The 12613-nt window shown below is 58.3% G+C and overlaps 1 protein-coding gene across 1 annotated transcript; it reads left to right on the top strand.

Moving 5' to 3' along the window:
• On the top strand, positions 4733-11784 carry SLC35E4 (solute carrier family 35 member E4). Its single transcript, XM_018060976.1, has 2 exons — positions 4733-5987; positions 10850-11784. The coding sequence occupies exons 1-2, from the start codon at positions 5369-5371 to the stop codon at positions 11281-11283; spliced, it is 1053 nt and encodes a 350-aa protein (XP_017916465.1). The 5' UTR covers positions 4733-5368; the 3' UTR covers positions 11284-11784.

The raw sequence follows: 12613 nt of genomic DNA, 5'->3' as shown, positions 1-12613 counted from the left end.
TCAGGTCACACAGCCAGGGGGTGGCAGAGCCAAGATCCTCACCCACTGACCCCCGCCCTTGCCCCTACCTCGAACCACCCCCCCCCCCCCCCGTCCCCCCAAGGAAGCCAGGGCCCCTCCCATCGGTGGAAAGTGCTGGCTGGGGCAGATCACAGGCCAGGCTATGGGTCGGGGGTTGATGTAAAGGACCCTCGGTGGTCCAGGGTCTGGATGTGGTCCTCCCCCCAGGGCCTGTCTTAGTCGGGGCGTGTTTGGCTCTAAGAAGCAGGAAGCTATTGAACCCTGCTCCAATCAGGCTGCTTGCTGGGAAGGCCCAGCCCACCAAGTGAGGGCTGTAGAGGTGGGGGCAGGGCAGCGGAAGCCGGGAAGCTTGGCTCCTTGCCCTGCACCCACTCAGGCCCTCTCCTCGGCCTCCCCCTCAGCCAGCTTCCTCTGAGCGTGGTCAGTTTGCCAGCCCCCTTTTATTTTCTCAGCCTGTGTCCCAAAGCTTGGGGAGGGGTCCGACCGGCACAGCCGATTTCTGGGCCCTGGGGCAGGTGTCTAGTCTGGCTCCATCCGCAGGGACCCTGAGAGGGGGTGGGTGAGGACAGTCATGTCCACAGTAAGGGCTGATGGGGACTTCCCTGGCTGTCCCGGGGTTCAGACTCTGCACTTGCATGGCACGGGGCGTGGGTTCGATCCCTGGTCGAGGCCAAAAAGTGAAAAAAAAAAAGAACTGTCGTAAGCAGAGGCCCTCCCTGGGAATGGGGCCCAGGTTCGTGTCTGACCCACGTTTAGAGCTATGTGTCTGCAGACAAGCCACGTCCCCTCACGCCACGTGTTCCCTAACCCGCAGCTGTGGGCAGGCGTCTCGGGTCAGGCCTGTGAGCCCACGGCAGATCACAGTCAGGAAGGCTGAGGCCCCACAGCAAAGTGACTGGGCTGGGGACATGCAGAGACCTGTCCCACAGCCTCTGCAGCCCAGCTGCTGGAAATGGGTGCTGCTTCCCTCCTGTGCCCCCAGGGTCCCTCGCCGAATCACCTGCTTCGGTGATTAACACCGAAGTTGGGGGTTAGGGAGTGAGGGGTAGGGGGTTGGGGGTAGGGGATTAAGGGATGGGGGTTAGGGGGTGAGCACCCCAAGGGCAGTACTCAGACCTGAGGGCTCTGGGAGCCTGTGGGCGGGGCAGGCTCCTTAGGGCTTGTCTGGGTTTTGGTTGGCGGTGGAGGAGGGGGGCGCGGCAAGGAATTCGAAGGAGCCCCTGCTGCGTTCTGTGAAGCTAGGCGCACCCCCTCATTCTTCCGTGAGGGGAATATCCTGTAGAGAGCCTTGGTGCCTGCAGGTCAAAGCAGCTTAAAAACTAGGGCTCAGGAGCTGGACAGACCTGGTCTGAATCCACCCCCACCACCTCAGCAGCACGAGCCCCTCCCCCTTCCCCCGACTCCCACACCGGGGTTTACTGATCTCTCCTTCCCACCAAGGCCTACCCAGGGTTAGGGTTCCTCTCTCCTCATAGCTCACCTCTCACCAGGCAGGGCAGGTCAAAGGGCTCTGTGGCAGTCTTGGAGAGTGTCGACACTGCCTACCACTCCCCACTGGCTCAGCTCTGAGAAGATGGGAGGGTGGTTAGTATTTTTGAGGGCTTCCCTGATAGCTCAGTTGGTAAAGAATCCGCCTGCGATTCAGGAGACCCCAGTTTGATTCCTGGGTCGGGAAGATCTGCTGGAGAAGGGATAGGCTACCCACTCCAGTATTCTTGGGTTTCCCTTGTGGTCCACCAGATAAAGAATCTGCCTGCAATGAGAGAGACCTGGGTTCAATCCCTGGGTTGGGAAGATCTCCTGGAGAAGGAAAGGCTACCCACTCCAGTATTCTTGCCTGGAGAATCCCCATGAACAGAGGAGCCTGGTGGGCTACAGTCCATGGGATCGCAAAGAGTCATTTCCACGACTGAGCAATTGGATGAATGGATAAATTGAATTAAAAACTACTAAAGTGAAAGTCACTTAGTCATGTCCTCCTCCAGGGGATCTTCCTGACCGAGGGACCGAAATCACATCTCCTGCATTTAATTCATTGCTTTTTTTTTTTTTTTAATTAAAGGAAGCTGAAAGGAAAACTGACAAAAATCTCAAAGCTAATCTAACCCATAGGGGCCCTGATTCCTCCTCTTCAGGAAATGTTGGGGGAGGGGGAGCCGCCCCCTTGGCTGGCTCAGTTCCCCTCCTGCAACCCCTCCTGGAGAAACCCTCCCTAAATATTAATTCCTGCATATTTTTGTCCTTTATCTGGAAATCTCCTGCTCTACAATATGGACTATTTGCAGGCTCCTGCGGGTCTCAGAATCACCAAAGGAAAATAAAACAAAACACATTCCTGGACACACCAGAGGGTCTCTGATTCAGCTGGTATGAATCAACAGCGGGCTGGGCATTTTTAATTCCAGTCCAAGGATTGCGATGGGGATTAGGGGACACCTGCAGCCATTCGTGATGTTCAAGCTGGTTTTAGAAAAGGCAGAGGAACCAGAGATCAAATTGCCAATATCCGCTGGATCATGGAAAAAGCAAGAGAGTTCCAGAAAAGCATCTATTTCTGCTTTATTGACTATGCCAAAGCCTTTGACTGTGTGGATCACAATAAACTGTGGAAAATTCTGAAAGAGATGGGAATACCAGACCACCTAACCTGCCTCTTGAGAAATCTGTATGCAGGTCAGGAGGCAACAGTTAGAACTGGACGTGGAACAACAGACTAGTTCCAAATCGGAAAAGGAGTCCGTCAAAGCTGTATATTGTCACCCTGCTTATTTAACTTATATGCAGAGTACATCATGAGAAACACTGGACTGGAAGAAACACAAGCTGGAATCAAGATTGCCGGGAGAAATAACAATAACCTCAGATATGCAGATGACACTACCCTTATGGCAGAAAGTGAAGAGGAACTAAAAAGCCTCTTGATGAAAGTGAAAGAGAAGAGTGAAAAAGTTGGCTTAAAGCTCAACATTCAGAAAAGGAAGATCATGGCATCTGGTCCCATCACTTCATGGGAAATAGATAGGGAAACAGTGGAAACAGTGTCAGACTTTATTTTGGGGGCTCCAAAATCACTGCAGATGGTTAACTGCAGCCATGAAATTAAAAGATGCTTACTCCTTGGAAGAAAAGTTATGACCAACCTAGACAGCATATTCAAAAGCAGAGACATTACTTTGCTGACTAATGTCCATCTAGTCAAGGCTATGGTTTTTCCAGTAGTCATGTATGGATGTGAGAGTTGGACTGTGAAGGCTGAGCACTAAAGAATTGATGCTTTTGAACTGTGGTGTTGGAGAAGACTCTTGAGAGTCCCTTGGACTGCAAGGAGATCCAACCAGTCCATTCTGAAGGAGATCAGCCCTGGGATTTCTTTGGAAGGAATGATGCTAACGCTGAAACTCCAGTACTTTGGCCACCTCATGCAAAGAGTTGACTCATTGGAAAAGACTTTGATCTGGGAGGGATTGAGGGCAGGAGAAGGGGACGACAGAGGATGAGATGGCTGGATGGCATCACTGACTCAATGGACGTGAGTCTGAGTGAACTCCGGGAGTTGTTGATGGACACGGAGGCCTGGCATGCTGCAATTCATGGGGTCGCAGAGTCGGACATGACTGAGCGACTGAACTGAACTGAACTGCAGCCATTCTGCACTCTGACCACCAGAGGGCGCCATGGACCGAGCTAAGCGCTCCCCTTTGCGGTCTCGTTCCTCCAGACAGGTTGCTGTCATCAATGGCTTGCCGGTCAGACAACAAGGCTAGGGGCGAACCGTGCCCCAGGGGACAGGAGCTTCCACAGAGGAGGAAGCTGTCAGCAAAGGGGCTCACTCACAGCGGGCCGTGGACACCTGTGATCCTTGCACACTTGGACTCCAGAGCTCAGAGAGGAGTTCCGAGCTTGGAATTCTGATCAGTCTGTCCTGCTTCTGGGGTGTGCTGTTTACCCGGCCCTGAGCTCAGAGAGCAGCCCGTCTGTTCCGATGGGAAAGCCAAGACCCAGGCAGGGGCAAAAGCTTAGTGGCAGCGGCTCTGGCTCCCGGCCCACCTACAGCTCTCTGTCCGGCCAGCGGGGGCAGAGGGTGGACCCCAGGAAAGTTCAGCTGTGAGTCAGCTCTGAGGGCCCAGGGGATGGTACATAGAGCGGCCAGCGGGACCCTGCTTCTGCAGCTGCGGGTGGCCGTGGCCGTGGTGATTCAGCTTCCCTCTGCCTGCCTGGAGAGGGGCCCGCCCCGGGCTGGGAGACGGAGGAGGGGTTAGGGTTAAGGAACGGGGGAGGGGCATTTAGGGGCCCGGTGGGCCAATTCTTCTGGATGCTGAGGTCCCACGGGATAACTGTGGCCAGAGATTAGGTGGTCCCGAGACTGGACTAGGTTGGAGTCTGCTGCGGGGTTGGGGGGGTCCTTGAAGATGGAATCTCCTGAGAGGTTAGGAGTTTTTCATCAGGAAGATACCCCTCTGTGTTCGTCTCTATTGGGGGGCTTGCCTTGGCGCTGGGTGGGGCGGGGCCTGATACCCCACTGATGCGGGGAGAAGGACAGACAGGCTGACCACCCCGGCGGGGGCGGGGGGTGGTCTGCGGACGGAGGAGGAGCCCCGAGCGGGCGGCGTGGGGGCGGGGCGAGACGGCCCTCCGGAGGCGGGGCCTGACCCGAGGTGGCGGCCCCGGCTCGGCCCAGTTTTCCGGGTGGGGCGCGTGGGGCGGCCGCGGAGGCGGGGCCTAGAGTGCGGAGCCTCGCTCTCCGCCCGAGCCTGGCGGGAGCCACCGCCGCTGCAGCCGGAGCCGCCGGGAGCCGGAGCCACAGCGCAGGCCCTGCCGGAGCCGAGCTGAGCCGAGCCGAACTCGCCGCCTGACACCGGCCGGAGCGCGGGGCCGGCGCGTCTGCCCGCTGCTGGGCCTGGGCAGTGTCGGACGCAGCGAACCGGACCCACCGGCACCAACCCGGCGCGGGAGCCCGGATCGCCCCCCACCAGGCCTGGCGTGAACTAGCCGGAGGACCCGGGGACTGGACCGAAGGGAAAAGGGATGGAGGATTCAGTCTAAGCGTAGCGTGGGCACTCGGGCGGGAGGAGAGTGGAGACTTCGCCTGGCACGGGCAGAGGTGCCCGGCGCTTACTAGGCCAGGCTTGAGCACCAGAGAGCCTGGCATCCCAGCTGAAGCGACCTGGGCTCTGGTCTCCCCGCGCTGAGGACACCGCACAGCTCCTGGACCTCCGCTGCCGCAGGCTGGGCGCCAGAGGCTGTGCCCGCACCTGCCTGAGACGGGGCTGGTCCAAGGTGGGGCTCTCTGGTGGCCCAGGGCTGGTCACCGGGGAGCCGGCCTCTTGCCGCGGCCCCACTGGTACCCATGTGCCGTTGCCCGCCGGAGCACCATGACGGCAGGATGACCTCTGCCGAGGCAGTGGCGGTGGCTGGCGGCGCTCGGTGGACCGGGTCCGCCGAGTGGCCCCCTGACACCCCGCAGGCCCTTCGGCGGCCTGGCCGGGCCCGGGTGGCCGTGGCCGCGCTGGTGTGGTTGCTGGCGGGAGCCAGCATGTCGAGCCTCAACAAGTGGATTTTCACGGTGCACGGCTTCGGGCGGCCCCTGCTGCTGTCGGCGCTGCACATGCTGGCGGCCGCGGGGGCCTGCCACCGGGGGGCGCGGCGCCCCTTGCCCGGGCAGACCCGCCGCCAGGTGCTGCTGCTCAGCCTCACCTTCGGAGCCTCGATGGCTTGCGGCAACGTGGGCCTGAGCGCCGTGCCCCTGGACCTGGCACAGCTGGCCACCACCACCACGCCGCTCATCACGCTGGCCCTGTCCGCGCTGCTGCTCGGCCGGCGCCACCACCCGCTGCAGTTTGCGGCCATGGGTCCGCTCTGCCTGGGGGCCGCTTGCAGCCTGGCGGGAGAGCTCCGGACGCCCCCGGCTGGCTGCGGTTTCCTGCTGGCCGCCACCTGCCTCCGTGGCCTCAAGTCCATTCAGCAGAGTGAGTAACCTAAGTCACTGGTTGAGGAGGTGGGAACCCAGGTGGGACTGTGGGAGTGTGGCCTCGGGAACCCTTGAAGGGGTATGGCCGCTATCCCATTTAACTGATGACCAAACTGAGGCATGTGGCTTTGGAAGAGGCAGGAACTGAGGCTCAGAAAGGGCCAACTGCTCAGTGATTTCCAGGCCTCAAACTTAGGCTCTAGAGGCCCAGCTGGTTTTGTCCCCATTTGATACATAGAGGGGCTTGCCCTGGGCCATGTAAGCAGCCGAGGCAGAACCCAGTCAGACTGTAAAGAATCTGCCTCCAATACAAGAGACCCAGGTCCAATCCCTGGGTGGGGAAGATCCCCTGGAGAAGGGCATGGCAACCCACTCCAGTATTCTTGCTTGGAAAGTCCCATGGATGGAGGAGCCTGGCGGGCTACCGTCCATGGGGGTTCCAAAGAGTTGGGCACACCTGAGCGGCTTTCACTTCACTCCGGCAGAGTCCATGCTGTCCTAGTGATGTGGCATAAGACTGTGGACCCAGAGGGAGGCTTGACAGTGGGAACTGGTGGGAGAGAAAGAGGGCAAGATGGTAAACCAGGATTTGGAAGTGGGGCGGAGGGTGGGGCTTGCTAAGTCTGGGAAGGGGTGGTGTCTTCTGGGAACTGCAGTGTAACAGGCCCTATACTAGGTGTTCACTTTGAGTTGTCATGGCAACCACTATTTCATCCCCATTTTACAAATGATGGAACTGAGACCCAGAGAAATTCATGATTTGCCCAGAGTCACACAGCTCCAAAGGACCAGAATCCTGGTCCATGTGACTCTGGACCTTAGCTCTGGTGGAAGGGGGTTGGGGGCTCTGGGCAGAGGGTAGAGTGGAGATTCCAAACCCAGACCCTGCGAAATCACTCTGCTGGAGGGAGGCAATCACTTTCCTGCCTGTCCTACTGAGGGTTCTTCGAGTCACAGCCCCCACCCTGTCTCTGCCGCCTACTCAGGGTAGGGAGGCCTGCGTTCCAGCCACATGTGGGCTCATACTTCCTGGGTGACCTGGGGCGGATCTGGAGCTTGTCTGGGCCTCAGTCTGCCTGTCTGTTTGGTGGAGGAGGTCAGAGTTGACAGAGTCTCAGGACTTTCTTGCTCTCCCTCCCTTGCGGCTCTGAGATCCTATGACCCAGGCCTGGAAGAGGGAAAAGGTTGTTCCAAGGGCACTGGGCTGGGGTTAGGGCAGCCTGCAGCCAGGAAAGGTTGAAGTCAGAGCTCAGGCCTGCCCTGGAATCAGGACCCAGAGGCTCTGTCCCCATCTTCCTGGGCCCTGAGGCAGGGCCAAAGCCCAGTTCTATTTTTGCCTTCAGGTTACTTGAGAGCTGGGGCCTGAGCTCTGGGCATGAGTCAGTGGGAAACTTGACCTTGTGCCCCACCCTGAGCAGGGCCAGAAGGCCAGGAAGGCCTCAACCTAAGGCCCATACCACACCTGCTGAGGCCCAGCCTCCTCACCCGAGAAGAGCCCCGGCCAGCAGGACAGGCTGTGGCCGGCCAGGCCTCGGGCACACGGACAGGGGCTGGCAGGTGCCTGGCATCAGGCACCTTAGCCTCCTTGGCTCTGCCAGCTCCCTCCTTGTCACCTGCCTGCCCCTGAGGCAGGTTGGATGCTGGCTCCGGGCTCCCACAGGGTCCTCTGCGTCCCCGTCAGGACTCCATGTGCCTTGTATTGATATTATAGCCACTTGGTTACCTGTCTGCCTCCCACCAGGCAGGATCTCCGAGAGGGCATGGTTTAGCTTTGGGGCAGCTTCATGTCCCCAGCACTTGACTTGGGGCCTGGCACAGGTAAGGTACCACTTAAACGGTGAATTTGTTAATGGTCTCATGGAAGAATTGGTAGGCTGCTTAAGCTGCTTGGCTCAGGATGCTAAGGAGAGAGCTTAGGAGGCTAACAGAGATGGGAGCCCAGCACAGAGGTGGGTCAGAACAGACTGGAGGCCAGGGATGAGGTGGGTTTTAGACAAGAGGTTCCTACTCGCAGACTTTCCAAGAAAGTCACCAGGGCCAATTTAGACTAGAATGTGAGTGACTGACACCAGCTCCTTTCCTGATGGCACACTCCAAGGGAGCAGAGGATGAAAGTCCAGGTCGAGGAGTACCCAGCAGCTTGCCTCCTTCCTGGGCCAGTTGCAGGCCTGGGGGGACCACGTGTGGAGAGGAGTGGTCCTCTCCCCTCACAGAAAGGCTGGGAGATGGGGTGCCAGCGCGCTGAGACTTATCCTCAGCCACACCCACCTGCATCACCTGACCCCATTCCCGTCCGCTGAGCTCTCAGGCTGGTGGGGAGACACCCTCAGAAGGAGCGATCACAAAGCAGGGAAGAAGTGCTAGAGCCACGGTGGGCCCAGCTGTGACTGGGATGGCTGCTTCTCGGGGAGACCAGAGAAGGCTGCCTGGGGGAGGAGGCAGGCAGTGGCGGTGACAGCCGCGCCCTGACTATGGGTCCGTGCTGCGCCCCGCTCTTCACACGGCCAGAGCAGGAAAGGGCATTCTGGGAGCGGGATGCAAGCCCTGCCAGGGCGCGGTGCCAGCCAGCGGGGTTGGCGGGGTTGCACGTATGGGGTCATGACAGCCGCCATGGGCAGCAGTTGCCCCTGGGCACGGGTCCTGCGCTCAGCACCTCACACGCCCCCGTGAGGGCATGTTGTTACTCCGCCTGTGCTCCCGTGAGGGGACAGGCATAGAGAGAGGGTGACCTGTGTGATATCACACAGCTCGTGATGGAGCAGAGGTGGGATAAGCCCAAAGCCAACAGAACGGCGTCCAGAGGGTGTTAGTCTGCATGTGGCTGAAATGTGGCGTGTTCGGATGATGAAACGGAAATGCCTTTGGAGGAGAAGTTGAAATGCAGGGTTTGGGGTAAGCAGGCAGGGGAGAGGTCGCTGAGGAGGCCGGATGACAGGTCGGTGGGGTAACTGGCTCTTTTCCTGGGCTGGAGGGGACAGTGTGTGGGCGGAGGGGGAGGGCTGGCTGGATTATAGAACGTGGGGCATGGGGCCGAGCGGGGAGGTTAGAGCCTGCCTGCCTGGCTCTCAGAGAATGAAATTCGCCAAAGGTGAAGTTCACCTGCAATCCTGACCACCTGCCAGTGATTGCACCTTGAACACGAAAGCCACAGGCAGCTCGTAACAGTGCTAAATTTGGAGCCGCCATACAGGAGGCATTCCAGTTATCTGTTCATTTCTAGAAATGCTTGACAGAAGGACCATTGCCTAGAGAACAAAGCCAAAACATCAAAATGAAATCGAGAGAGAAATAAGATTTCCTAAGCATAGCCTCTGAGTAAGCGCCTCTGTGGTTCTTTGGAAAGTGTGTGTCAGAAAACACATTGAGGCTGAGAGAGCCCTGGGAGGGGCTGGGGAGACCTTACTCATCTCTCTCCACGAAAACTTGGAGAAGGCACAAAACCGCCGTCGCCTCTTTGCAAGTACCGTCATTTCAGCTCAGCCATGTGAGATTTTATGACGGGCCCTGCTTCCTTTGTGAACCAACTAGGTGGTAATGTGTACACACACAGGCAGACGTGTGCAAGATGCTAGGATGCCCTCTTTCCTTGCAAAGCCCAGGGTTTCCTCTGTGTCCTGGATTTGTCTTGACAAGCTCCAGCGTCCATAGTGAAAGGTGCTAACTATCTGCGGTAAACCGTGAGTGACAGGGATTTGCCCTGGCAGTCCAGTGGTTAAGACTTCATCTTCCAGTGCACGGGGTGCAGGTTCGATCCCTTGTCGGGGAACTAAGATCCCACATGCCTCTTGGCCAAGAAATCAAAACATAAAACAGAAGCAGTATTGAAACAAATTCAATAAAGACTTTAAAAATGGTCCACGTTAAAAAAAAAATCGTAACAAAACAAAACACACCCACACTCACGTAGTGAGTGACAGCTGGGCCCAACAATGACCTCGTTGTTCTGTCTGTCATCCCAGTGGTCACAAGTGATTGAACATGTGACTCAGATGGTTTTGAATATTTTCAAACTCTCTCTCTTGTAACGTAAAGGCCCACATAGCTAGTGCGTGGCCGAGCTGGGAGTGCTGCAGGGGGCAGCGTGGCAGCCACACCGTGGGGCTGGGAGTGCCAGAATGGCCGAAGCCAAGAAAGCACAGCTGGGGCCCCTTGGTTCAGCACCTTCAAGGCTGGTTATGAGTCCAAGATGTTTTTCTTCAGGGCCTGGGAAGCCCCTGGAGATTTTTTTTTTTTTTCACATTTATTGATCAGTGGGATATCACAGATTATTGTTTCAGCTTGTGGGAGGAGTCAGTGATAACAGGCTTATTTCTCCTGTTTTTTTACGCTTACTGACTGAAGCTTACCTGATAAGGGCTTTATGTACATTATTTTAATCTGCATATTGAAGGTTTTATTGGGGCTTCCCAGGTGGCGCTAGTGGTAAAGAGCCCGACTGCCGATGCAGGGGACACGGGAGAGACTTGGGTTCGATCCCTGGGTCGGGAAGATCCCCTGGAGAAGGGCATGGCAGCACACTCCAGTCTTCCTGCCTAGAGAATCCCAGGGACAGAAGAGCCTGGCGGGCTACAGTCCATGGGGTCGCAAAGAGTCGGACACGACTGAAGCCACATAGCATGCACAAGGTTTTATTATCCCTGGACCCTGCAGAGGTTAAGGGCCTCCAGAGGTTAAGGGCCAGGTCACAGCTGGCCAGGAGCGGACCGGGTCACCACCCAGGTGGTCTGACCGTCCCGTTTCAGAGCGGGAGCCCCTCGTTCTGCCGGAGGGGCTGGCGCAGGCTTCCTGGAGGTCGGGGCAGGTTGGCCTCGTGGGGGGTCGCCTGGCGCCCGGTGCTGACGGCTGTTGCCCTGGTTGCAGGTGCCCTGCTGCAGGAAGAGCGGCTGGACGCGGTGACCCTGCTGTACGCCACCTCGCTGCCCAGCTTCTGCCTGTTGGCCGGTGCCGCCCTGGTGCTGGAGGCCGACGTGGCACCGCCGCCCACCCCCACCGACTCCCGCCTCTGGGCCTGTGTCCTGCTCAGCTGCCTCCTGTCCGTGCTGTACAACCTGGCCAGCTTCTCCCTGCTGGCCCTCACCTCGGCCCTCACGGTCCACGTCCTGGGCAACCTCACTGTCGTGGGCAACCTCGTCTTGTCCCGGCTGCTGTTCGGCAGCCGCCTCAACACCCTCAGCTACGTGGGCGTGGCGCTCACCCTTTCTGGAATGTTCCTTTACCACAACTGCGAGTTCGTGGCCTCCTGGGCTACCCGCCGGGGCTTCCGGCGGAGGGACCAGCCTGGCAAGGGTCTCTGAGACCTGAGAGAGCATAGGGACCACCCGGGACTGCCCCGGCCTGAATCCAGCCTTGGCCCATGGCCACGGAAGAGTGGGCAGCCGCTGGGGCCATCGGGGGAGACAGATCTTCCCGCAGGGTCGCCATGGAGGCTGCAGTGGGGTCTCCTAGAGCGCCCCGGCTCCTGTTCCTGCCTGCCTCTCCTCATCACAGACCCCACTCACCACTGGATGGTGGGTCCAGGCACAGTCGCTGTGCTTGTCAGAGTACTTATGACGATTAGGGTCAAGCACTGAAAATTGCTGGCTAAGCTTGGAAAACCTCACCAACGTTCTGACAGTGATGGTGGTGATGATGGCGATGATTCTTGGCGGTCGCACAATCCTTCCTCCAGGAAGTGGGGGAGGCAGCTAGGGGGCCCAGGGGGTCGTCTGTGCCAACTCCAGGCAGCTGCTGTGGCCTCAGCCCTGGGCCCCCCAACGTTGGGTCTTCCGTCCTCAAATAAACTATTTTTGCTTGTACACCTGTGTCATTTCTCAGGGTGGCGGCCAAGGAAACACAGGCACACCAGCCGCCCACCCAGAAACAAGGACCTGCTCCCGCCCTCACTGGGGCCTGGCCAGCCCCCACACTGGCCCAGACCGCTGCTCTGACCCCTCACACCATCTTCCCACAGCCTTGAGGGGAATCTCTTAAAACGCATGGTTTCTGTGGCTCCACGCGGCTCGTGGGACAAGGTCAGACCTAGCCCCGAGGCCTCTCCCCTCTCCCCTCCATTATCACTGTTCAGTCGCTAAGTCGTGTCTGACTCTTGGCGACCCCACGGACTGCAGCAAGCCAGGCTCCTCCTCCTCCACTATCTCCCGGAGCTTGCTCAGACTCATGTCCATTGAGTCGATGATGCCATCCAACCATCTCATCCTCTGTCGACCCCGTCTCCTCCTGCCCTCAATCTTTCCCAGCATCAGCGCCAACTTCAATCCACAGCTACTTCCATCAGGTACCCCGTGACACCCAGCCGCCCACTGGAGTTTCCGCACATGCTGGTCCCCAGTCCGTGGTCTTCCTACATCAGCTTCTCCCTTCTCATGGCTAAACCCTTGCCTGGGGGTGAAAACCCAAAGTGTACAACTCTCCTCTAAAAGAAAAACCAGAAAAGAAGCCTGAGGAAGGAAAGGCCTGGGTGAGGGGCCGTGTCCAGGGCTGTGAGCACAGGGGGCAAGGAATGGGGTGGTCCCATGGCAGTAGGAGCATGGGGGTGGGGGGTGGAGCATCTGGGGAGCCGGCCTGACCCAGCTGCCTCACTTCCCATCCTTCCCTTGGCTGTAGGCATTTAACTCCAGCCACCCA

This window comes from Capra hircus, chromosome 17 (assembly GCF_001704415.2).
Source record: "Capra hircus breed San Clemente chromosome 17, ASM170441v1, whole genome shotgun sequence".
NCBI classification, from domain to species: Eukaryota; Metazoa; Chordata; class Mammalia; order Artiodactyla; family Bovidae; genus Capra; species Capra hircus.
Note: the sequence above shows the minus strand (reverse complement) of the source record. Positions and strands in the feature narration are given on the sequence as shown.